General features: G+C 37.6%; 1 protein-coding gene and 1 long non-coding RNA gene across 5 annotated transcripts; one reads left to right on the forward strand and one right to left on the reverse strand.

Annotated features, from left to right (window-relative positions):
- Nucleotides 1–3,063: 3,063 nt before the first annotated feature.
- Nucleotides 3,064–24,959, reverse strand: LOC105455700 (Y+L amino acid transporter 2). Of its 4 annotated transcripts, XM_011699204.1 has the most exons (12): nt 24,586–24,959; nt 16,347–16,594; nt 15,873–16,119; nt 9,286–9,411; nt 7,641–7,779; nt 7,385–7,508; nt 6,845–7,045; nt 6,187–6,261; nt 5,107–5,266; nt 4,935–5,027; nt 4,505–4,563; nt 3,673–3,756 (listed from the first exon to the last, which is right to left on the reverse strand). In XM_011699204.1, the coding sequence occupies exons 2-12, from the start codon at nt 16,587–16,589 to the stop codon at nt 3,754–3,756; spliced, it is 1,470 nt and encodes a 489-aa protein (XP_011697506.1). In that variant the 5' UTR covers nt 16,590–16,594; nt 24,586–24,959; the 3' UTR covers nt 3,673–3,753. The 4 variants fall into 4 exon arrangements, with proteins under 4 accessions (XP_011697505.1, XP_011697506.1, XP_011697503.1 ...); XM_011699203.1 differs by lacking the exon at nt 4,505–4,563 and having other exon boundaries at nt 3,064–3,756; XM_011699201.1 differs by lacking the exons at nt 3,673–3,756; nt 24,586–24,959 and adding an exon at nt 18,984–19,396 and having other exon boundaries at nt 4,334–4,563.
- Nucleotides 18,014–19,661, forward strand: LOC105455699. Its single transcript, XR_975147.1, has 3 exons — nt 18,014–18,357; nt 18,441–18,479; nt 19,391–19,661. It is a non-coding gene; the product is annotated as an uncharacterized LOC105455699 (long non-coding RNA).
- Nucleotides 24,960–26,262: the final 1,303 nt, after the last annotated feature.

The following is a 26,262-nucleotide window of genomic DNA, read 5'->3' on the forward strand; positions in this document are numbered from 1 at the left end:
AGCTGCCTCGTAAATACGATATTGCGGTAACTAAAACTATATGTGTAGGAAGTTAGGATGAATTCCTTCAATTAGGCGAGATCGGCGTTTCACGAATATTCTGTAAAAAACACATTTTCTTTTTGGTCCTAGAACAACTCTGCTAGGGATATGTGCGACGGTGCCATTTCCTGGACCGAGGACTTCCGCTTTTAAGAATGAAATTCTAAAGGTGCAAAATATAATACAATAATAATATCGCTAATTACTATATTAAATAAAACAAAAAAAAAACTTTTCGCCGGGATAATTTAAAACAAATGACGAGACCTAGAGTAAAGTCGAAACTGAAATTTCATCCAATGTTCCGAGCATCTTAAGCGTTATTATTTGTATACAAAAAAAATCGAGACTTAAGTATAATCTCATCTTGAGAGGCACATACGCGCTCAAAGATCGAACAATGTACACACGCGTTTAATCTTGTCAATAGAAGCGCATTTTTGCGTAATCGATGATGGGCGACTTTTGCAAGAACTTTTCTTTCCTTCATTAATGTTGGAGTAGATGAAAATTTTAGAAATTTGATAATCATATTTTTCGATAATTATAATCATACGTTTATAAGTTCATGCGATTTTCAACACATACGAGATGAAAAGATTGCAAGGAGAAATAGTAATAGTTATAATTTATCGAAGGAATAAAGGATATATATTAAATAACTATAAAATTTAATTTAATTTAAAATTATATCATTAAATAAAAAAAGTAAGTAAAGTAATATACTTTATCCGATATTCTTTTTTTTTATTATTAGAGATTTTTGAAAGATTTTTGCGCATAAACTTTTCCTAGAAATTATTATTTTTGTCAATTGTGAAGCTTGTCTTTCCATTCTCTAAATTGCCTGCAAACATCACTATTTCTCCTTAGGATGCATTAAACGCAAATGGAATCGAAGAGCCGTTTTTTTTACTGCTCCCATTTTGTCAGAATCGCACAAACACGCACACATACACACACATATACACGCACTTAATCACCTGTGGCAGTAAAATATAAAAGTATTATGCGACGTTGACAATCGAGTGTCAGCGCGTAACAAATGCACTTTTAACCCCCCGTTTCCTCGTTTTAAACGCAACGAACCGTTAACGAATAATCAAGATTAGGAATTAATGGTTTGACTTAATGGTAAAAGTGAAAGATGGTGCGTTAAAAATGCGTTAACGAAGGGTTAAATCTCTGCATACATACACGTAGATCTCTATTAGGGATGCAAGATATGTTAACGATATATCAAAATATTCTAGATCTCTTGCCATAAGACGCGGAGATAATTTTGCTACGGTTGTTGCTTGAAATCACTCTCTTCCGTAAAATTTTCGTAACACTTTTTCACAAGGTATTCTCAACCGACTTTCTCGCGGAATTCTGATAAAATAGCACTACACAGTTTCTACGGTCATGTTTTGCGGATATTTTCATTACAACATTTTCAGCGAAACCACAAAAATACTCGAGGGATAAAAGTATACATGTTAGCATCTATATTTAATCACAGTTTTTTCGTTAGTCCTTCTTTAATAATTTTCTAAAGAAGTCTTTTCTCTTAAAACTAAAACCGCGGCTGTGCCATTTTTTACCCATGATAGCTTTTCTTTTCCATTGTCGTTGACTGTAGCTATGCGTAGACTAAATTATTAGTATTAAGAAAAATATATTATTTAGTGACCACTTTGTCGACAAAAAATCACAAAAAAAGTAATATAAATCATAAATAATCCATCCGCAGTTCTAGGAGAGGCCCAAATCGCCGCGGTTCTAGTGTTAAAGCGAGTTTGCGGCACGCACTTCGGCTATTTGATAATTGAAAACGTTAACGCGTTACGCTATTCCTGCAAAAAAATTTATTTTCCACGGATATTAAAGTAATAGCAAACGAGCAGGAACGATATCGTTTGCGGATATTTGCATCCCTAGTTTTAATCTAAAACGAAACCGGATCGCGGATGCGTGTCGAAAACGAAAAGAAGCGGCACCGTAAATGTATGGAATGTTCGCCAGCGTATGTCGGACGATTCTCGGTTAGAGTTCAATTACAAACGCGTCCGAGTGCCAAAAGCTACAACGGTGTTGAGATAACGAGGAACAGGCAACAGGAGGATCACGATACAACATACAGCAAACATCGCTTATTGAACGAACGCTACGACTATAATTGTAAGACTAACAGCTTAAACAGTGCTTAATTAATTACAGTGACACGTTATCTCAACCTTTCTGGCACGCCGGTCGGATTATTTAATTCAACTCCTCCGTTGGTTCTATAGGTCATTCGCACGGAGAAAAATGTAAACCGCGATGAGACTCGCGGTCGCAACCGTTTCTCTTCTCCGTCCCGAATACGATACGTGTATTGCTTGTAGGCTATTTAGAAGTATACACATATCTTTGACGCGATTTCTTGATTCATATAGTATATATTAGAATCGCGTGTAATAATTTATTTATCAAGCTCTCCTCTGCTCGCACTTATGGACTCAGTAATTAATTTAATTTGAGGAAGAAGGCTCTCTCTCTTTTGCATAATGTAATTCACACGCGTACATGAATTCTTCATTCATTAAGATCAAAATTTAAAACTAGTTTCTTAAATTATATATAAATAGAATTATGAGTTTTAGAATTAAAATTTTGCTTTACAAAAAATGTTTGTAACGCATCACGTATTATTTCTAATTTCCGCAAGATGAGTGAATCAAATTTAATCACGATGGAAATCACTTTCATACGGCGATAAATGATATCTCGATATCCAAATATATGTGGGATTTACAAACATGACGTAACTGGTGTTTAAAAAAAAAAATTCCTCATGACGCTTTATAATAATAACGCTATCAGTATTCGCGATGAATTAATCACATATCTCCAAGGGATATCCAATTATTTTATCAATTATTCAGATAATTCAGAAATACGCAATATTTAGTTTATTATGTATATATATGTATATATATATATATATAAATCTTATATATATATATATATATATATAACATATACATATATATATAAATCTTTATAATTATTATATTCTGTACTCGAGCAAATTATTAAAGATTTACAATTATTCTACGGATAATATCTGCAACACAGAGAAACAACGGCATTGCATATACTGACAGCGCTAATATAAAATTATCGATCGCACTTAACTTATCTTTGTGAAAGCATGAGAACTTCGACGCTGTCGAGTAAGATTAATTAATTCAGAAGCGTGCAGTCGTGTCATCTCGCGTATATCTCTCTTCGTTGTGAAATCGTACGAGAGACAGCAGCCTTGCTTCGTGATTTAGGCGAGCAGGTACTGCCGGGAGCGCCTGCCAAGGACGAGATCCGAATCCTGGAAGACGAGCCGTTTCGTCCTAATTTCATCCCTTCCCTTCGGCGTCCTAACACTCGATATGGCTGCCTCTTGTTCTAGGACGCTCCTTTTCTAATCCGGAAAAGTCAAGAGAATAATTCCGCTCGATCCAGCAGAAGACCGATATGCCAACCAATCTCGTTCTTTCTCGATAAAAGGAGGAGACTGGTTATCATCGACTACAACTCGAAGATCGACGAAAATCCTCCGCGACTTCCGCTTCCAAAGAGGCCTCGCCTTCGCCGTTTCGATCTCGATCCGATTTGTCTTGACTGTTTACACCTGAGCGGGTTTCGACTTGCCGACCACCAGCATTATCTTTTGCAGCAGCCTTGTCGTGCTTACTGTAACAAGAGCGAGCGAGGTGTTATACAAACGTGATGGCCGCGGTGACCCGAGATCGTTATAGATGCAAGTGCGGTTCTAGCAAAGGGAGCGCGATCAATCGCGTCTGTTAGTCGCTGATATCTGAGTTAATAGGGCTCTCTGAGAGAGAGATTCGATCTGGTATGTTTGAATGTGTGTCTGTGATGTCGATGTGTGTATGTGTGATGTGCGAAATCAAATCTCAACGATGCCCTGGATAACTTAGGTGAAAGCGCTGGCAATTGTACCCAATTAATTACTTGCGACCGATAAAACGATCATTAAACTCTTCAAGTTCGAAAGAAATGTCAAGATTTTAGAAGATTATGTACTGTAGAATAAATTGAAACAAAGTCGCGATGTGCATTAAAAAGATCGCTGGTTTCCAAACTGAAGAAATGATAGGCAAGATGAACAGGCGGCAAGCAAAAATTTAAATACATTATTTTTGAAAGCTTATAAAATACAATATTTTTATAATATATTGTATAATATAATAAAAGACAGTTAATAAGTGTGCGATATAAAATATAAATGCATGATAGATCGAAGAGAAATCGTGATAACAATTAGAGATATGCATGCATAAATCATGAGATTTTGAAAGATGAGAGAATCCTATTTCCAGATATTTCCAATTGGATAAGAGACGGAAGCAAAGAAAATAGATGGGTGCTAAACATGCGTGACATGACAAGAGTAAAATTATGTTAAGTGTTTTGAAACCTTTGCCTTTTGTGGCCCCACGACTACCATCAGCTTCTGCAAAGTTTGGGTGACGGCGCCTGCGGGAATAAATCAGTTAAAGAGAAAAACGAAACGAAAGATTGTTCGCGACCGTACAGATAATTTCTTAAATTACAGATTAAAATATAACGGACGTGTGTCTTATTAAATTACTCTGCGATCTTGACTGGAGTAAATTTAGAGCGCTTGCTATTTTTTCTCTCTCTATCTTCCAGTTTTATTCTTAAAGCAGTACGGTCAATAATCTTAATTTTTATAAAACAAAGAAAGTTATTTGATATTTTTTCAACCATAATTTTCAACAACCGAAAATTTCTGCGAATATCGCATCTATTATAACGTTCGATGTATTAATACTTAATTAAAATTGATAATATATCGTGTATTGTATTTCGTTCGTTGAACTTACCGACTCCTCTTTGGAAGAATTTCGGCTTGTTTTTCCACGCGATGAATATGAGGTAGACAGGTATGGAGGAGAATATCATCAGACAACCGTATCCTTAGACAGAGAGAATATTGCGCTTTCTTGAGATATTCTTTAAACAATCATTACGAATTATCGATGATGGGATGCTCACCGGTTTCAACGGGACTCGCGTACATCGGCACAATCGTAACGAAGAGAGTGGCAAGAATATAGAAGATCGGAAAGATGAGATTCACTTTAATCGGCCTCGGCAAGTTCGGCTGACTCCACCTGAGCCACGGAAGGCACAGCACGGAAACGCCTATGCTGAGCTGCAAATTGAATTAAAAAATTTTGTCGTAAATATAAATTGAAATTATAATCCTAAAAGAAATCAAAAGAATTTGTAAATAATTAAAATAATTACTTGAAAAGTAATATTTAATTTTTTATTATTTTTTTTTAGATATTAAGCAGTAATATTTTAAACACTTGTTAAAAATAATATTGCTGACGAGATATTACAATTTTTTAGACGTGACGAATTAAAGTGGGACAAAAAATTATTTGACAATTAAAAAGTTAGAAATTATAATTTAATAAAAGCCACATTAATTTTTTCAATTTAATAATGTACAAATGTGTATCTCCGTGTCGAGATTAAAAATAACGTTAATGTTTAAAATTAAAGTACGAATGTTGAAAGGGTTCGAAAACAGATCAAGTATATACATATTATACAGACATAAGAATCGAGATTATAAATTTACAAACAAAAATCTGTCCCATATCTGTTGGTAGATAGGTTTGAATGTATATTCTATAGTAACGCTACATGACAACATAATACGCGGCATTACGGAGCAGCTATATTTTAATGAAGAGGGCTTATATGTACCGATCCAACGACGATCCAAAGCTAATTGCATCAAGTGATGTCGTCGACTAATTGGAAAATTATTACTGTTCCACTTGAGCTAATTCATCGTGGACAGGTACATAAGCTTCTAAGAAATAATTATCGCGTGATCGCGCGTGACAATCACGCTGCGCGACCTTTATAACTCAAGTATCATTCGTGTAACAAAGTTGGGGAGAAAGTCGGTCGGCTGCTTTGAGTTAATTATAGGAAAAAAATCTGAAGTCATGGCCACGGTAACGAAACGGCTATCTCTTCGCGCATGAAAACATTACGCGACACTTATTTCCGTTATAAGAGAAAACACGGCGAGTGCGAAAATCGTATACGTACCCATGTGGCGAAGCCGACGTAATTGATGAGACGGAAAATGTTGGAAGAGCACAGGTACAGCATGGACAGCAGGGCCTGGAACAAAAATATTGTGTTTTCAATTAACGTTCATCGTGACAGACGGTGCCTTTAATTCTGACAGAGTAAATTTGATCGCCGCAACAAGGTGGTGGAAACAATTTTATCCGTTAAATTGTGCTCCTGTGTTTGCTGAGTCTGGCAGCAATCACGTTGGTCAACAAGCAGGAAGTGTTGGCTTGTGTTGTACGCGAAAATTTAATAGTTGTTTCCCAACATATATAGAGATATAAAAAAAAATCGACGCGAAATTGATTGTCGAAAGGAAATCATATATGATCTATTAAGAATTAATAATAGAATAAATTTAGTAATTTCTACATGATTGAACTTTTTTATTAGCTTAAAGATAAATTTCTTAAAAAAAATTAAATATTATCTTACCTACACTAACAAGATTCATATATGATCACATAAGTATATGATTTTACGTATCTACGTTGTTAGGAAAAATTTACTATGTTATTGATCGAATGCATTTTACACGACGTATTAATATGTTAGCGACCAATATCATAGTCTTCAGCCGATTTATATTTTTATGAAAGCTTATACATGAATTAAAGAGAATTGAGTTTACCATGCAAATTACGGCGGGCGCAGGTGTCACTCTGTTAATTTGGATCATCGTCAGTATCTCCGGCATCTGACCCTCGCAGGCACCCGCATAGAAAAGTCGCGAGGACGTGAGTAAAATGCCGTTAACCGCACCAAATGTAGATAGAGCCACGAAGACCGGTATCGTCCACGCCATTACGCCGAACAATCTGTTTGCGTATGTCTGCGGATGATAAAGATAATTTAGAAGTTTTAAATAGCGAAATAATTATTTTAGAATTAAAAATTATCAGTCCATATATAATAGTTAATTTTAATACGGTTAATAATTTTAACAAAAAAGTAAAAGTGAAAATAACGCAAATGGACGTAATATATAAATATTACTCATAGATATGGACTAGAATGAATGAGTATACATTATGATAACAATATATAGATGAAAATTATTTGGTTATTAAGATAAAATTTAATTTTTGTATTTTTCAATTCACGTTTCTTTTAATTAAGACGCTTAAGAAACTACGCTTTTTATAGGAAAGGTATGTTTGCTGTTATTTACCACAGCCACAGCTTCGCTACCGAGCACCTCGACGGGGCTGAGAGTCGTGTAAAAGGCCATATTCGTAAAGACGTAGACGATCGTAACGAGAGCGCACGAGATGTAGATGGCCTTCGGCAGATTCCTAAATAAATGCATGGTTATAAGCGTGCGGGAGTAAAACGGATTCTCCGTGGCGACCATTGTCGCCGAATTAACGTTCAATTATGAACTTTGAATCGCGTTTAATTTAATGCGTGACGGGCTTGGTTCTCACCTAACGGGGTCCTTCAGTTCTTCAATTATGAAGTTCAAGTAGTTCCAGCCGTTGTAAGCGAACAGGCCTGAATAAAAACTGAGGGCTATAGACGTGACTTCCGTGTTGCTGTTGTCGAACGTGAAATACTGCGTGTGTCCTGAGAAAATGAAATTTCATCGACGTCGAAAATATTTATTTCGTATGAGAGTAATCAATTTTTAAATGGTCAATATAATTAGTTCTTAAATGTTCAACATATATAATTAACGTGTAATTTTAAGTGACAACCAATTTTTAATATTTTCTCTAGCTTGTTCACATTACGTAAAACGCAGGCGTATAACTACAAAATGATTCATTTACATATCTTAATCGTAGTAACTAGTTCTAACTGACATTTCCATTTACTGTATTTCAATTAGAGTCTCTTTTTAATCAGTTCTTTCATGCGGAAAGAGGTTTTGAGCGGGACCGTTGACGAAAGGCGCGCGTATGAGGTTCCGTGGCGTGTAAGATCGAAGAAAAGTTTCGTCAGAATTGAGATGATTGTCGCATGCCACGGTCAAGGAACCATTTGGTTCGTTGAATAGTCCAATTTAAGCGATTCCTTGCACGCACACCGACTACGTCGCATCGCCTGCGCACCTTTTTGATTGGGTAAATTGTCTCGTCCGGCAAGCGTACGTTGCTGAAAAAACGTCCAACTTCCATCGCGTATTCGATTCTCCGTCCAAAATCTTCCTATGTGACGTTTCTTAAAATTTTGATTCATTTTTAATGCTAAGCTTAGTTGCGGGTGCGCTCTTGCAAGAAATTTTTCTCAGCTGCATATTTTTATATGTAATGGAATCTTATATCTTCAACAGAGAACAAGTCGTGTCTATTCAATTAATTTTATATGCACCTCGTGATTTTATTCTTGCCAGCAAAAACGGAAGGAGCGTCACGAGAGATACGATCGGCGTGTCGAAAAAACACTTGGAACTATCGACCGATTAGACAATTCGTTCGCGAAGAGAAAGTCTGTCTGACGCAATCGATCGATTCTTTCGACTTGTTGAAAGTACATACATAATACACCGTGGACCGCGGTGCCTCGATACTTCGTGAAATCGTTCGCGTTACGGGGAACGAGAAAAGTTCACGATGCACGAAAACCGGAGAACGCGATCACGTGGCGCTGATTAGCGTCACTCGGGATCGTTGCAAATCGCCGCAAACTGCACGCGATCGAGCGATGTCGTTGACCTTTCACCTCGTAATACGTTCTAGCAAGCCTATCCGCTTTGTATTATTAATTTATCTCGCGTGCTACTTCGAAGATATTGGATAGAAGAGATTTAATTTTCCGTCTTCGTGAAATATTTCGCGATACGAAGAGATATTAACTATTTAATTCTTCATCAAATTATAACATTAAAAAAAAATACAATGCTCATATAGTTATCTCGTTAAATTGGATTATTTTGCGTTGTAGACGTATTTATTTTAATACACATTAATATTTTTAAATGTATAGTTTCCTTCATTTCCTATTCTTTAGTTTCCTATTCGTTAGTTTTTGTTAATTTTTTTCCAAACTCGTACATCTGTTTTACGAATTTTAAATTCTATGTGCGAAACTTTATCTTGTCAATATACTTACGATAACGAACAAACTTACCGGTGCAAAGCTGATACGCCCCGGTGAAGATTATTACGAATAGCGCGAGTAGTTTCGCGTACGTGAAGATATCCTGCACTCTCGTCGCCCACTTGACGTCCCAGCAATTTATGAAAGCGAGAATACCTGAAACAATCAACGCGAATAGTCGAGGTAATTATCCCGCAATCAAGATGTATTCAAACGCTTGTGTGCATATATATTATTTCTTTCGTTAAGAGCAAGATTGAAAAGGCACCTCGGGCCGCCAATTTGTGAGTAAATCTTAGTTTTCAACGCTCAATACATCGCCTGCAGCAAGTGTGCTGTATGAACCTATTACGATTCACATAAGCGACACCCAAGTCAATCTAATTAAGAATCATGTGTGGTGTCGCGCGTGCCACCCGGTTCCACGTGTGTTGTTCACTTTGAAATACTTATGTGACCTTAACTTTATGATAACGAGAGATCATTATCGTTCCCTGAGTTATGTTAGCTTCGAACCGGTTGTAATTTTGTCACTTTATCAATATTTAACAGAGTGGAAACATACGTGTTATCAATTTTTCTTAGAAAAATAGGGTATATTCTAATTTACGAAGCAGGGAGAAAATTTGTGGTCGACTGATCGATTGTCTCTTTTATTGAAGATTCCAAATTTCACAAATACAAATATTATATTAATTCATAAATTCATGGTATTCATTGATTTTTACAAAACAAATTATAGGTTTTTGTTTTAATAATAATTTTGATTATAATTTTTCTAATTTTTTATATTACGAATTTTATCGCATTTGTATATATTTTATATTTTGTAATTAAAAATTCACTTACATTTTTAGGTAAAAAATATGATTTAAAGTAAAGGCAGAAATGTATTTGACTATATAAGTATGGACCGATAGTAATTAACTTCATACGTGTCGCTAAGCTGGAAGATGTAAACTCCACCCCAGTCAGTAATTTTCTGCGGGGAGGGGAAAAGCACCTGTGAAATCAGCGTGTTTACGACGTGTAAACGAAAGGTTTTAGTCTATTTTTAATTTCTTTCCGTCAATTTGAGATTTTTTCCGGCTCTCTAACATTTAATACATTTTGACATATTTAACATTTTTTTACTGACTGGAGTGAAGCCTAAAAATCGAAATTCGATACCTCAACCAACTTCAGTTCGGCACCAGGTATATGTCTTTTACATAGTAAATAAAAGTGGGGGACTAGCAGTCCATATTTATATAGTCAAAGGTTTGTATATCACACATAACGATTATTTTGCCTTTCAATTGAATATCTATTGTTCTTCTGCCTACTCGCCTCAGCCTCTTTAAGTACTTTGTTTCCTCATTTATAGAGGAATTACATACAGTTAAAGGGACAATCGTGAATGCTCGATTTACGCAAAGGATAATGCCAATCGAATAAACGATTTAGTCCCTTAGTCAGAGTTTGGCGAAAAGATTTCGCTCTCGTCGTCGCTCGAAGACGCCGAGCGTCCTTGACGGATTCGCTTAGATGCTTAGAACAAAAGGAAGAAGAAACGCCGGGAGAGACTGATGCAACATCTCGCAGAAATATCGCGAGACTCCGTTTCCCCCTTTCGCCCTTTCCCCTTTGACGCGCCGTCTACGGATTTCCTCCTCTTCCTCCTCCCCTGGCCCGCCCGTTTTGTCTTTCCTTCCTTCGCCTTCCTTTTCGTCCCGTTATCCCCCCACTGGTGAATTCATGAATTATACTGTTGTGGTGGCCAGTTGTCAGGTTATTAAATTACATTTGTTCACAATGAAGCGTGATTGCCATTAGGCTTTTGACTCGAGCGAGCGGTCTCGCATCGACGTTTCCACTCAGTCTGCGTCGATCGTCTTCTTTCCACCGGCCCGTCCACGTGTCGTCGTGATTAACGCGTGTAACATTTAAATCCATCTCAAACGATCTGTTAAAGGCTTTATTAAATCCCAAATTAAATCTCTTCAACTTGTGTCTATTGAAAATAGAAGTTTTGTCACAGAGAGTTATGGAACATTTCTCACAACGAGTGTGCACTGCTACAGTTGATTTGTCAATTCATCAGCGAATGTCAGCTATAATTAGGAATAACGATTAATGAATCAGTTCAATCGCGAATCCTTGCACTTTACACGAATGAGGCGGGAAGATGCGGACAGACGCTCGCTCTGGTCATTGATCTGTATCACTTGCTAGCGTGAAATGGAAACGCATTGTCATTCATTCGTACGAAAAAAAAACAAAATTAAATCAAATATTTATGTGTATGTGGATATATATATATACATGTAAGGGAATGGCAGGATCGTTCGATTTAAATCTCTTTCAGATTTTCATGGCCAGTTTAATTAATGAATCGTTTATTAACATTGCGATTTTTTCATTAATTATATATATATATATATATATATACTTTTTCTACTAATTAATTAAATACTTTTTCCACTTACAAATAATATTAACAATATATTTTTCCTAATTTTATTTGAAACATTTGAGATAAATAAAATATAAGAGAATGATAAATAAATAGGAAAAAACATTTTCTTTAAAAAAAGAGAAAAGAGGTCAATATACTTTTTAGATTTCTCTAAATAGGAAGCTTTATTCGTAATTTATAATCTTTTTTAAGGCACTCGATAAACTTGTATAAATATTGAGAAACGCAACGCGTCATTTATTTGCAAATGACATCTTCGTCGTCGATCGAATGTCCGCGTCCGCGATTCATTTTCCTTCAGGAAAACCTATTCCCGGTTTGTCGAGCGATTCATCGGAAGGAATAAAATAGAACTCTATATGGCGGAATCTTATTTCCTTCAAATATACAGTCAACGTCGCCGACAACCAGCTCGTCTCTTTGTATTTTACAGCATTTTTGTCCGAGTACATTTATGCAAAATTTAGAATAAATGTAATTTATTTTCCAAGGGAAGCGAGAGAAAGAGAGGTATTTGTTTGTTCAGCTAACGATCGATTGGCTTCCAATCGCTCGAAGCTATTCTTCAAAGATCATGTCGATTACAAACGTAACAGATTTCTTACGTTATGGTCCGATAGTCCAGAAAAATATCATACTTATCACGAGTTCGATATCATAAAATGTTATTTGTATTAGGTTTTTACTCAGATAGATATCTCAGGTTAATTATTACCCAGCAAACTAATTTTAATAATGAATAGAATTCATTTCGCTCGAGTCCCACCTTTTATTACATTGCAATAACGGCATGTAAATGTTAACTGTAGTAACATTTAATTCATTAATTAATAAATTATATTTTTTTTATTTTTACAGATATTTTTGTATCTTCAAGCTCGTTTTTTGTATATTCATTGAAAGATACTTTTTATATCTCCTGTCGAATATTTTTTTTGCGAGAAACGCAAGTGAAATCGTATCTCGCGCAAATATTTACAGGCTTATTCTATTTCTTCGCGTAAATATTTACGAGGGAAATGCTTCGTCAATTGTTTTCTCCTGGAGAAAATGACTGAAATGCAATTACGTCTGCGTATCTGTAATGCGATCCGCACAGGGGTGATATCGAAGCAAAAGAAATGCGCAGTCAAACGACCGCAAGGAACACGATACGTCCGCTCGTGGTCGTATCCTCGTTCGCAAAATGAATTCATTAAAAATAGATTTTTGTCGTGTGATATACATCATGTATAAATTATCCTCTGATATATTCCGTAATTAAGACTGTTTAAAGAAACGCACCGTTCAGTGTGTACCAGTGATATCCAGATGATTTTAATAATTGCAAATGCTAGAATGATCAATAATTAATTTAACAACAATTAATAAATAATTAATTATCAATTATCTCGACATCATATATTAATTTAATATACTGCTAATATTTAATTCTTCGTAGTCTGAATTTTATTAATATTTTAGTTAAATATTTCATGAGAACGCTCCATGATATTTGATTGAATGCGCATCTTATTCGCTCACCCGCGAAAACATGGAAAAAAGTGAATGTTACGGCATGGAAAACGTGCGCAAAATTGCGTGCGTCCTCGAATTCCGCGAGAATACGCCCAGTGACACGATCCGCACGGTTGTTTATTCCTATTGGCGACCGTGAACGAATTATTATTATTTTTTTGTTATTAATCGGCATTCGATCGTGCCATGCAAAGATTCCAACGCCCGAGTCTCTCCTGCGATTACTCGTGGAAATTGAAAGGGAATAAATACCGCGATATGCATAATCGCTCAGTAATTTCCATGTCGTGGGTGGGTAAGAAAAAGACATGTAGTGTCTGCCATCGGAGAGGGTGTCATTACTATTGCGCGCATCGGTATGAAGGATGCGAATTACAATGTAGCTTGCTGCGCGATCACGCCGCTCAAAAGGGGGAGATATTAATTTGAAGGCCACTTTTCATTCTCTGTCTGTCGTGAAGAACGTGCCGCTTTTCATGTTCGCGCCAACAGAAAGTTTTATGTCGAGTGAATATACGTATTAAAGTTTAAGTAACACGATGCCATGTAGAATCTCGTTGTCTCATAATTTTACATAAAAATCAGAAGAGTTTCTCTTTTACGTTTCTTAACTCGCGATTGTTTCTCAGTCTAATTTAATTTCGCTCTCTTACTTTTCTCTTTATTGCTGTATTATCTTTTAGAGGATTATTTCGAAGGCTTGTGACTTCATTCTTGAGCTCTTACGTCTTGTTAGTAATTTACTGTGTCGACGACTAAGAGCCGCCGTCTATACCTTGTTTGCCACGCGAAAAGAATAGCGGAATCCTTTCTGGAAAATGAGCGGAGGGAACAAAACGTCAAGGGCGAAATACATGGCACAGGGAGGCTCAAGGCCGTTAGAATATTGTCGTTCTCTCTGCTCAGGGAATTCCACCGTGTACGTACGCAGCTTCGTCGAGAAATGCGTAAGTGGTTTCATCGGAGATTCCCGAGCGATATGTACGTACGAGCCAGCAAGTAGTCGTCGTATGAGTGAGGAAAAACTTTCGATAAATGATTTTTCCTTATGTACGGAGCATCGTAAGATTTCTCTCTTGTGACAATTTTCACTTGCGTTCGTCGTGACATTCTGAACAATTTTAGCAATCAAGAGGAGGTTGCAAGGATTGATTAATTTTTTTATCGGTTAATACTTTGCTCAAAAATACTTTAAGAATTTACTTATAATTTTATAATAAATTTCGTAAATAGATTTTTGCTCGACAATATTATTTAAGACATTTATCTCACCGCTGTAAAAGTTAAGTTTACAATTGTTATATATGAACATTACTATTTTTTATCCTTGTTAATTGTTGTTATCTAATTGTAAAAAAACGGTGATTTACATTTGTTTAAACTATATACGTTACATTTGTTTTAAATTATATATATGTTATGTTTATTTATGTTAAACTACATACTTTACGTTTTGCATACTTTACGTTTTATATACATTTTTTACAACAGGAATATATAAAAGTAGTAAATGCCTAAAATGTTTTTTTTCTCATTTTGATAAGGAAAGACAGAATGTTTTATCTTTTTACAACTTGCATGAATAAAAAAAAGATATATATAAAAAAAATATCGCACAACTTAACTTGCTTTACGATCACAATTTGCAATCAGCGAATCGAAATAAAATAGAAATTATTATTTATCCGAATAAGATTTGCTGAAGATCTGCTGCAGGGACGCGATTAGATTTTGCAATCAAGCCAACAGTTTAAATCAACAGAAAAAGAAGACAGCAAAGAAGAAGAAGACCTACGGACGTGAAACAAAAATAAATAAACGAAGTGACGAATCAGAAAGATGAATTAGAAATAAATTAATTTAATCGAGTGTCCGAGGTCTGACACGTGATAAATCACGACATCTCGACGGCCGATCCTTCGGGACGGGCGGATACAAAGAGAAGCTCTCTGAGAATGAGTTGAAAGACAGCTGGAGCGGTCGAGAGAGGAAGAGCGGGGGATCATAGAGCGCGAGTCAAAGTCACCCGGGATGACATTCTATCAAATCAAGGGCACGATTGCTGTGGGAAAGATGAATTTTCTGCGGGCCACGTTGCGTCGGCGATCGTTTGAAATCGTCACCACTGACGAACGCCGCGAGTCAGTCAAGTTCAATCCCTCAGCCACACGGGTATTGTGCCGTGATTATTTGTCGCGTATAGGAGCGGCATCGCTCCCGCTTTGATTGCAACAAGTATCTCCGCGGATAAACTTAAATCGCCGCTACATTGCGCTCCTCCGCATGCAGATCGGACGGTTTCTATCCGCGTTCGGTCGCGTGATGCTAATTCTAAAGTGTTGTAACGTTAAATAAATTAATATAACGAAGCCGCAAACGGAAGAAAATTCTACGAATGCAAAACTCGATCTACACGCTGGTGAACAATAACGCCAAAAACGTCATTTCTTTTCCATTATTTTCATCAGTTTCGGTAGCAAAAGAGACAGCCGAATCAATCGCATCAATTCTACATTAAATACAAGTATAATTATTTTTATTACAATGTCATTTCGCGGGTATATCCCGACTAGATTGATTTGGTATTCCGGATTTTCCGCTCATGTGTCGCGTCGCGAAATGCTTCTCGTTATCTACTTACATATGCAGCAGACGGCGAGCATTCTTACGGACTCGTCGGGTGGTGAGCAGTCCGGAAAAAGTGGCTTGAGGACGTAGACGCTGAAAGTCAAGGCCACGATGGCTTGACTGCACGGGCGCACTATCATGCACTCGACCCACAGTCTGATGAACGCCAAGAAGGGCCCGAAGGTCTCCATGATGTACGCGTAATCCGCCCCCGATTTCTTAATCATGCAGCCGAGCTCGGCGTAGCAGTAAGCCCCTATCTATCGAAAGACATGAAAAACACAAGGAATTAATTTAACATACATATGTGACAGTTTATATTCTTTATTTTATTTGTACACCCATACTAAAGATACTTGTTACGTCACTTTAATTAATTACATTAATTGGCATCAAACTAATAAAGAAATCCATTGAATAAAAATCGGTAGAACGATAACTGAGAAATTGTTCTCTGTAAAAAACGAAAGGGATGGATTATATGTACCATGGAGTAAATTCCGGAGGCCGTCCAAACGAGAAGACTCGCGTTCACGCTTCCGGTGTACTTGAGGACGCCCGTTGGACTAACGAAAATACCGGAACCGATGATGGAACCGACGATAACAGTGACACCATTGAGAAGCGACATTTTCGCTTCCAGTTTGATCTCGTCGTTGCCCTTTTCGGTGGTAGGGACCGGGTCATAGGGCCCCTTCTCATCATCTTTGATGCTCCCTGACTTCGACATTCTTTCTGAAACGTACAAAAATTATACTTTACAATCGTTCATTCGTCAAATGAATTCTTCTTAAATCTATGACATTTTCTATTATTTTATATTTACGACATTGTCTCGAGTAAAATAGAATTGACGTATAGCGTCCTACTCGTATTATGCTATTATAGTAAAACGCATGATAGTAAAAAACCTAATTTTATAATATAAATATTTATCATATCGCCAATAAGAAAGACTTACACATTAGTCTTAAATATTTATTTATTAAATTAATATTATTCGATGTAATTAATAAATGTTACAGGATTTAATACAATCATTGATTTAGAGTCTTGTAACTTTGTCCCATCTTAAAATAATAGAAGATAAATTTATGATGCTAAGGAAAACCCTTCGTACTCTTTGATGGTTAAATCACTGTCTCACTGACATTTGCTTTTATTTATAAATTAAGATATTTTATATGGAATAGAATAAAACTTACGAGCGAACCTGTCACGTTGCCGCGACATATCGAAATTACTTCGAACAACCGATCGTACAAAATACGAATACTTTTTGATGCCGCAATGCCATTTAGATTAGTTTTATCGCTGCGCAATTAGAGCACTTACTATGATAAAAAAATATTTGTGGTCGACCAACTGATATGCATGAAAATACACACATTTTTTTTACGTAATTTAAAAGCCGCTGCGGTGTAAAGCGATCGCATGCTCCCGCGTATATACGTCTGAATGCATTCTATTGGCTTGTACTTTGCCTGTATCTTTTTTGGCGTCAGAATAAATCAAGAAAATCGCTCGAGGTCTTGTGAGATTTTATGATAATTTATGCTCATTACGTTTCTCGTTTTTACACGGCTTTACTCGGAAGGATCCAACCGAGCGGCGATATCCACTTGATTTTTCATTCGACGGTTCCGCCTTGGAGAGATCGCGCGGATAATAGTGTCGCAATTTGTTTAGGTATATACGTGCAACGTAGTTGTGTACTGTCTTACGTAACGAGTTGACAACCCCTCTACCCTGATTATCCGCGCGCTGCTAGAATAATAAATCGATGATTGTATGGACGCGATCGTATCCCGTCACGCGAGAATCACATAAACCAACTGTAGAATCGTTTCCTCTTTCCTTCGCGTATTCTTCGACGTTCGGTTACTTCCTGAAGACTTATATTTCTTACGTATCTCAGTTCACCGAGAGAGGAAAGTATTTTTGTCTTCTTGCATATAACGCACATACCTTTCTTGTGCATTTTGTACACAAGATATTACGATATATTTGAAGACCGACGTCCTATTTTGTAACATATTTGCATTTCCCCCTAGAATGAAGATAACGGCGACTCGTCGACGTTATCTGTGCCGTAAAACGTCAAAATAAAACGAAGCAGAGAATCTAACTCTCCACACTTCCCGTTTTTCCTCTCATCGGTTCTAAGTAACGGAATGGAAGCGGTGCGCGGTGTATAAATCGCGATCCGGTGTTTCATGGCCGAGGGCTGGCTGCCTCCCGAAGGACTTCTCGTCCTGAATAATGCATCTAACAATCGCGCGAAGCGGGTCGAGAGACCGAGAACGCGGGAACGCGTATCTTTCGTAATGAACTGTGTCGATTTATATCTCGGATAGAAGTATCTCCCTGTGCGCGAGGATACGGGCGAGGATTCCGCGTGGGCGAAAGGTCGCTTTTATTCCAATTCCTCGCGATCCTCGGCAACACGCAGCAGGCAACAGGTTCGCCCTTTGCTTGCCATCGGCTACGAATAATAGGTTCTTTAAAATAGTCGTTGAATGCACATTTTGATTGTTTTAATGCTACAATATTAATTTTTAAAAATTATCATAATTTGCAGGAATAAAAAGGCTTGCACTCTGGAAATACATAGGAGCCGGTAATTATTGAAAATTCTGAGTAATAATATTAATCGTATTATTTCTATATATCGTATTTCTTACGGATAATATTTTGATTTCTCTAATAGGACATAATTATATTATAATTTCTATTTTGTTGCTATTCTTATTGATACAATTTTTTGTTATGTCTTATACCGTAGTGAGATTCGCGTAATTCGAGGCATTTACACGGGTATACAAGACAAAAGAGTGCGAGTCTTAACATTTAATAAGCGCAGCTTGACGCAGAAGAGAAAAATACAGGAAAGCTTTGTGAGGTGCAACCGCGTATTGCACAAGATGACGTCACAAAACCAAGTTTAACAATAAGATGTTTGCTTGTTTATAATTTGAAAATTCTTAGAAACGAGTCTTTCTGCCTTATGTCATTCCTGCAGCGAACAAATATTGCAGCGTACAGAGACGAAAAACACAATATTATTATTACAATTCCTATACGATGTCCATTTCATTTTCTATTCAATTAAAATTTTACTTACTTTTTTCCGCGAATCTACGAATTCACTACGAAGAGAACAATTGGCTTCCGTTGTTACACTCCCTCAGCTCTATCATTTATTTATAACGCGCTTCGCTATAACTTCATGTGATCGAAGTCGACGTTACGTCGCGAGCGCGGCCGCGGGACTGGCGGGGAAAGGTGAGTTTTGGAGAACACGTAGTCGTATAATCGCAAAATTAATTAGGATTCTGCGTCAGTACCACGACGTTCGTCGGGCCAGGCTTCCGGCCAATCGGCACGCGCGATCATCGATACACACCTTTTTATTATCGACAACCTGCTCTCGGCAAAAACCTGTTCTTTGGTGCACTACGCTCGTTCGTGCACTCATTAATCGTGTTCATTAATATGAAATAACAAAACACGCAATATCATCTATTTTAGTGATCGTCTGATTTGTCGTTCGACCGACGAGCCCGTGCCGCGTCCTTGCCAATGTCATCTCATCTCGTTGATTCCGACTGATTTGCCGATCGCTCAGCTCCCAGTTTACTTTAGACCGTGCATCCACAGAATTCCGGAATGAGATATTTGTTGAATATCAGACTCTGAGCATTTTCTCGGAGCATGTCAACAGGAGAGTGTCAGACGTTTTGCGATATTTGTGATATATGTATGCGATAAGATTTAGTAAAAAAAATTATTTGGCTGATAAGAATGTTAGCTTGTTGCTTCCTCATTCCATGTTTTTTGTTTCCCAAGAGGATCATATTCTTCCTCGCACTTACTTAATTGAAGAGGATTTTTTTTATTTCACGGATTGGACGTCAATACGGTTTCGCTAAAAGTAGCGATAGAATCTAAACTGACCCGGAAAAATCATGCTGAGCGGAGCGTCGAGCCGTTCACTCAGCAGCCGCGACTTCACAGTCACGACGACATATAGAATTAGTATTAGGATAAGTATAAATTGATGAAGCAAATAATAAGGATGGCAACCCGCAGAGATGCTGTTACAAAGCTTCTTTTTCTATATGAATATCCAATCGAACAAATCCACGCAAATCCGTACTTCGTTCGTGCTTGTTGAGGCATGTCGAAAATTGCTTGCAGGGTTCCCTACACCTACAGTCTTCAAAGAAGATTTATTTTTACAATTTTTTTACATCCTGCCGTATTTTTTTTACATAATCTGCCGTATTTAATCTGCCGATTAAACGGTAAATCTCCAAGAATATTAAAAGAAAAATTTTTACTTATTTATAAATATGTATTCAATTTTTTTCTCGTAAAAGTGTGACATTAGAAAATTGATAAAAAAAACTTGGAATAATACGAGAGAGTAGGTGAAGGGTCAGTAATTTATTTATGGAGATTATAAAGAGCCTAGCTCTTGGAGAATCTCTATGTATTATTATATTAACGAGTTTATAAAATATCGTCTATTAAAAAATATTCGGCTGGTCTGGAAACAGAATGCAATTCCAACTTCTCGACACAATTGCTAAAGTCAACGTCCTTCCACCCCGTATTATGTCATGTGGGCCAATTGTTGGAAGCGATTTGTTCACACCTTGGAAACGCCACGTGTCCGTGTCTTTAATCGTATCGCACGATGATATATCATCTCACTCGCGATATGTCTAGCATCGAGTATCGCGTGGTCTCATGTTACAATCCTGCAAACACAAATCTTGCCGTACATTCCGCTCGTTCTGTTTTTCTCAGCGAGAAAGATTTTTGCAGAAATGAGGAAGTAAGCGTGAAAGCACTAAAAGTAGGAAACACATCGCGATGGCGAAACCACGAATAATCGCGTAATGAAAAAATTATAAAAATGTTCGATTTTCCAGATGACTGATTACGTCTCGCTGTATAATAAGTGCTCTATAATAAAGTCATTTATATTCCCCTGTGAATAATTCTTTTAACTACCGAGCTTCTGCATGAAATCTGGACATCATGAATATTTACTGCCGTGATTTTGCATGAGGTTCTACCGTTGTACTTTGCGGGTTTTTACACGTTACAGAATCCCCTTGATCTAAAGCCGTAATACGTCAGGCTGGCACTCGTACTGCTTCAGCTGCCTGAGAAACACACCACACGCGTACAATATCGCGTGTATATGCATATACACTACCAGCATTTCTTGTTCCATTTTTCATATGTATATGTGTATACACGCATACACGCATGCGTTCGTGAAAGAACGTCGGAAGAGGCTTTGTCCAAGCCTTACAGGCATTATCTAGGACCCCTTACTCCAATACCGGTTCCTAATGTTCGTCACTTTGGACCAGACATCCCGACTATGTTTCGAAACGGTCGCCTCTATATAGTTTCATAAATCTAACGGATTTTCGAATGCAATTTTATGATTGGATGTTGTGCCTTGTCGATTATTTTCTCTTTTTAATTTTTGACTTACGATATTTATTAAATAAAGATATTTAAAAAAATTAAATTTTATACGAGATAAAAAAATTACAAAATGATTTGAGATAATATTGTTTACATATGTTTCATGCATTTTCGCCATGCATCTCTTATATTTTCATTCTTTCATTTAACGTTAGAATTAATTTTTATCTAACTTACGTTAGAAATTGATTTACAGTCATTTACACAGTTTACCGTTTTTTTATAAGTTTACATATATCTAGAATCTCTTCTTACATAGATCTAGAATCTCTATCATATATCTTAGATTGTTCTTTTAAAGTGTCTTCATTGCACTTATGACTGGCATGTGCTGAGTAAGCCATGATGGTACCTATGAAAGTCCTGCCAAATGTTGCATCATGTTTTTTATCGATCCTAAACCGACCTCTGTGTCTACTGCCGCGTGTCAGCCTGAGGCAAACTGTACTTAAACGTATCTGAGGTAAAAGCAAAGACACCGGTTCCATCGATTACTTTCCCTGAAGAACGATGACATATCTTTTGCGATAACGTGAGAATGGCAAATCGCCTTGTTCCCATTAATTCACATCTCAGCTCTTTGTAGAGAGTCTACAATAGTCCAACTGTACATGATAAGCGTAATCGGCATTTTAACATTTAAGATATATAGTCATGATTTTTAAATAATTTCCCAGGGTTTCCTCTAAATATATTAAACGTAAACATAAAAAAAAATTTTTTTTTAATTGAAGTAAAAAAGGATGGTGGATATTTTCATAGAGATATAGAATGACGTTCGAATCGGTTAATTTTTATCTTTAGAATCTGTCTTTTAACATCAAAACTTATCAAAATGAACTCCGTATCAATATACATCGTTGAAATACAGTATGAAAGATCCATTTACATATCTTTGTTGAATAATAACAGGTTTTCAGAGATAATATGAAAATATTTTCCAAAATAATTACAATCGTTTTAAACGGAAATTTCATGTACATAGTAATAAAGCCTTTATTACTATGTACGTAAAACTTTCCGTTTAAAAATATCCGTTTAAAATGATCGTAATCATTTTGGAATATATTTTTGATGTAAAAAGAGAGATTATCGAGAGACGAGAACATTTGGCGTGATTAGAATTGCGCAATATTACGCATCCATAATTGTAGAGAGTCATATCTCGATAGGTATTTCGTGATTCTAAAATTAAGATATTTTATATTCCGCCGTTAATAAATATTAATGGCCTATGTATATAACGCTATGAAAATTATATACTGTCATCTCAATTTTATCGCGAGAGACACTAGATTAAGTACATCGGCCTAAATGACAGCTCTTAAGTGAACGCTGACGAACGTCGTAGCTGTTAGAGAGAGGGAACAATTTCCAGATGATGCCCGATGAAGATTTCACGATTGTCTCAAGCAGAAATACGGCGTGGGCCGCGTTGTCATTGGGAAAATTACGTGTGCGAAGCGTGAGCGAGTCGCTGGTCCCGTTCGCGCGATTTAATAAGACATTACGCGCGCGACTAACTTCCGACTCGCGTATTGCGTAAAGAGTGCGCCGACATTCGCGTGCCCTCGAGTACTCATAGTACTTTTTCGAGAGTACTACGTTCGATGTTAATTGACAGCGATGGCGAAAGGGCCGTCAGATCCTAATGGCGTCAACGGTAACCGGGCGGACAGCGAGAAAGGGGGAGAGAGAGCGTGTCGGACGGCGAGAAAATCAATAGGCCACGTGGGTCGCCGACCGGGTTTTCCGAACCCAGTTTTCGCCCCCTAATGCCGCAAGATAATGACACCGGCAAATCGACCAGATATAGAAGTGCCCGTTATCTACCTTCCTGCCGTGCGATGTCGATAACGAATCTCCTGACGTCACAGGCTGATATACGCGGCGAAAAGAGTTGAGGAGATTTCGCTGAATGACGCGGAAATTTACTCAAATTCGCGAAGAGGTAGATTGTACTTTCGCCAGATATTTTCAATGTACGATTCTGCAGAAAGGAGAGTTTTTTGTCTCCATGGATTCAAAGTATATCTCTTGTCTCATTAGTTTAGTCTTCGTTTGTGATAATCATAAAGTTTTGCTGCGACTCGGAAAGCTCATGATAATCTTTTCAACAAGATTTGAAACTTTGAAAGACTTCACTTTGAAAGATGATCATTTTCAACTTTTGCATCAAGACCTTGTTACATTTCGTTATTTAAAAAAATAAATAATACAAAAATATCTTGATTTATAAGCGGAAGAAATTTCTGAAATACATATAATGGAAGAGTAATTGTAATATCGTAAGCAACGCTGTAATATTTATTGTTACAGTGTTACAAAGTTTACTATTTATAAGACACGATCGATGTCAAGATATTACGTATTTAGCACGTGTCTCGTCGGCTTTGCAAAACTCTATTAAAATTATTTAAAATATGTCGATTCAAAAATATATCGAATCCGCGCCAAAAATTTAGGTGTTCTTTTAGATTGCTGAATAGAGTAATTGAATCCACATTTTCAATTTCTTGCTCGCTTTAATAATAATTTTTAATTAAAAATAATATAGTTTTAAATTTTATACATTTTATATATTTTAATAATTTTTAAACGATATTTCTACGATATCTCAGTATATCTTTATGTCTTCACAAAAGAAGTTTAGAAAACAACGGTATCTGCAAAATTAATTCTTGTATAATTTCACTTAAGATTTAATTCAGCAGAATTAATACATAATTAATTTAATTGAAACAAATGTTTACCGACGAAAGACGTTCCCGCTCAACGGAGCAAACCGGCGAGAGAGCGGCCGCGCGATGAGCGATTTAACAATGAAGCCGCGTGGCATCGGCACAAATTATTCGTGGCTTTCGTGCCTCGCTACGCCCACGGGAAATCGCGAAGGGTTCCATCGCGTGATCCGACGTGCAGTTTCACCCACGCCGTTCGCAAGCCACCCTTCATTGGGGTGCGAAGCGCCCTTTCGAGAGCGGCCATACTGCGCGGTGCGCGAGATCCGTCTGCGGGGGGTGAGCACCATCAGGCCGCGTTTTTTTTGCGATTCCGCCGGGGATCGCGGGGATTCTCGTGTACCTTGTCCCCCGGCCTGTCATTTTCCAGCGTTGCCGAGAAATTCCGCGAGACTTTTCATTCAACATATCGCGAGCGAAAAACGCGGCGCGCTCCGCGCCGCGCGCCGCGCTGCCCGACGTACGTCCTCTCACCTGTTTCGCAGATCTCGCCGCAACTCTTCGACGCAGACTCGTCGACGGGCACCGATGCCGGGGTAGAACGGGGTAGAATGGGGAAAACTGTCTCACACTCGGGGATCGATCTCAGACGTCGGCCATGGCGTGAATTTCACCTCTGGAGCGGAACGCCAGGCACCGTCTTTCTCTCCCTTTCCGATCGAATCGAATCGAACTCGAACCCGCGCACTGTCACTGAATATCGTATTATATTTTGTTATACCCGACGCCTTCGCGCGCTGCTACTTTTACCAGCGTACGCGAGAGCTCGTGAGAGAGACGGAGGCACGAAATGTGCACGGCGCGCTGGTCGAGCTCTGAATGGTCGTACCGCCGCTCTCTTCGCCAACTCCGACCCGTACAGAGCTCCGCGCGTACTCCGTTGGTCCTAAACGTGTGTGCGTTGTACGTATGTACGTGAGTGCAAGGGAAAACCGCGCCACCGAGACCACGCCACCCCCGGACTACGTATCGAGCGGCCTCTGGCGCGCCTTTCTCTCCGACTTTAGGGGCAAATACGGGAAATAAACGAACGTACGTGAATTAATTATGCGGGATAAATGGAAAATCAGATGATATTCCATTACGTTAATTAAAAGTAGTACTGGAAGCGAGAGTAGCTACGGTAGTTTCTTAATAACAATAATAATAATACACGTGTATATTTTATTATGTAATTTTGTAATTCAATTCGATTCAATTCAATTATTAAAAATTTAAATAGAAACAAATGAAATTCTCGAATTTTTAGTCAAAATAAAGTCTATGGTAAAAATTAAGCTTTAAGGAGTTATCTTTATGATAATTTAAATTATCTCTATGCGGACACGCATGCATCTTATCAACGGCAACCTTGAGACTGTTTTGATAAAAAATAAGGAGGAAAGGAAAAACGTTATTCCGATAAACGTAACGTGTTTCGCGTGAAGTATTACGATATGTAGCATTACGATATTCGCACGTGCACGTGCTTACTCATATTTACGTCGCGGATATTTTAAAAGACAGTTCAAGAATTGATGATGCGATCTATAAAATTATATTAGCGCGATTTTTTTTTACAGCACGCGAGAGCCGAAGGGAAAGAGTCGGCGTTCTTTTCAGCTTAACAGCCACTTCGCATCTTATAGTCGTTTAATTTTGCATTTTGCAATTCACTCGATCGCCCCGTTTCCTTGAAGATAAGTCGTTAGTCGCAGATTCAAATTGCAACGCGAAAACAGCCATTTCTCGCAGCCGGGCGCGACGTTCATTATTTTCATTGAAACTTTGCATTGCCCGTTGCGCTTTGCCGACGCGATTTGCGGTAACGAGGCCGGGAAAGGCCGAATGGAAGAACGAACAGTTTGACGTTGTTAGGGACCGATACGTGCCTTCTTCTCGGAAAGGATCACCCTTCCGATCACGCTCTCCTTCCCTAGCTCTTTCCCTCACCCCCCTCCCCCTCTCGTTAAAACTTTGTTCGCCGATCGAATTCGTTGTTGCGTTATTTTTACCACAGCACAGTGCCGAATGTCACGTTTCAACACGTCATATATTATTGTCCAGTAAACAAAATACGTAAGCTACTGCAGTCGGAATACAAACTTTGTATTCAGCGCTCTTTCTTTTCTCTATATGATTTAAATGAAACTGTATCTTAATTCTGAGGAA

This window comes from Wasmannia auropunctata, unplaced genomic scaffold (assembly GCF_000956235.1).
Source record: "Wasmannia auropunctata unplaced genomic scaffold, wasmannia.A_1.0 LD335883.1, whole genome shotgun sequence".
NCBI lineage: Eukaryota > Metazoa > Arthropoda > Insecta > Hymenoptera > Formicidae > Wasmannia > Wasmannia auropunctata.

Coding starts and splice junctions, on each gene's coding strand:
- LOC105455700 (XM_011699201.1), bottom strand. CDS start 16,589: ATGTCGAAGTCAGGGAGCATCAAAGATGATGAGAAGGGGCCCTATGAC. Junction 7,046..7,384: donor GTAGCGAAGCTGTGGCTGTG/GTAAATAACAGC, acceptor TATCATCCGCAG/ACATACGCAAACAGATTGTT. Junction 4,564..4,934: donor ATTCTTCCAAAGAGGAGTCG/GTAAGTTCAACG, acceptor TTATTCCCGCAG/GCGCCGTCACCCAAACTTTG.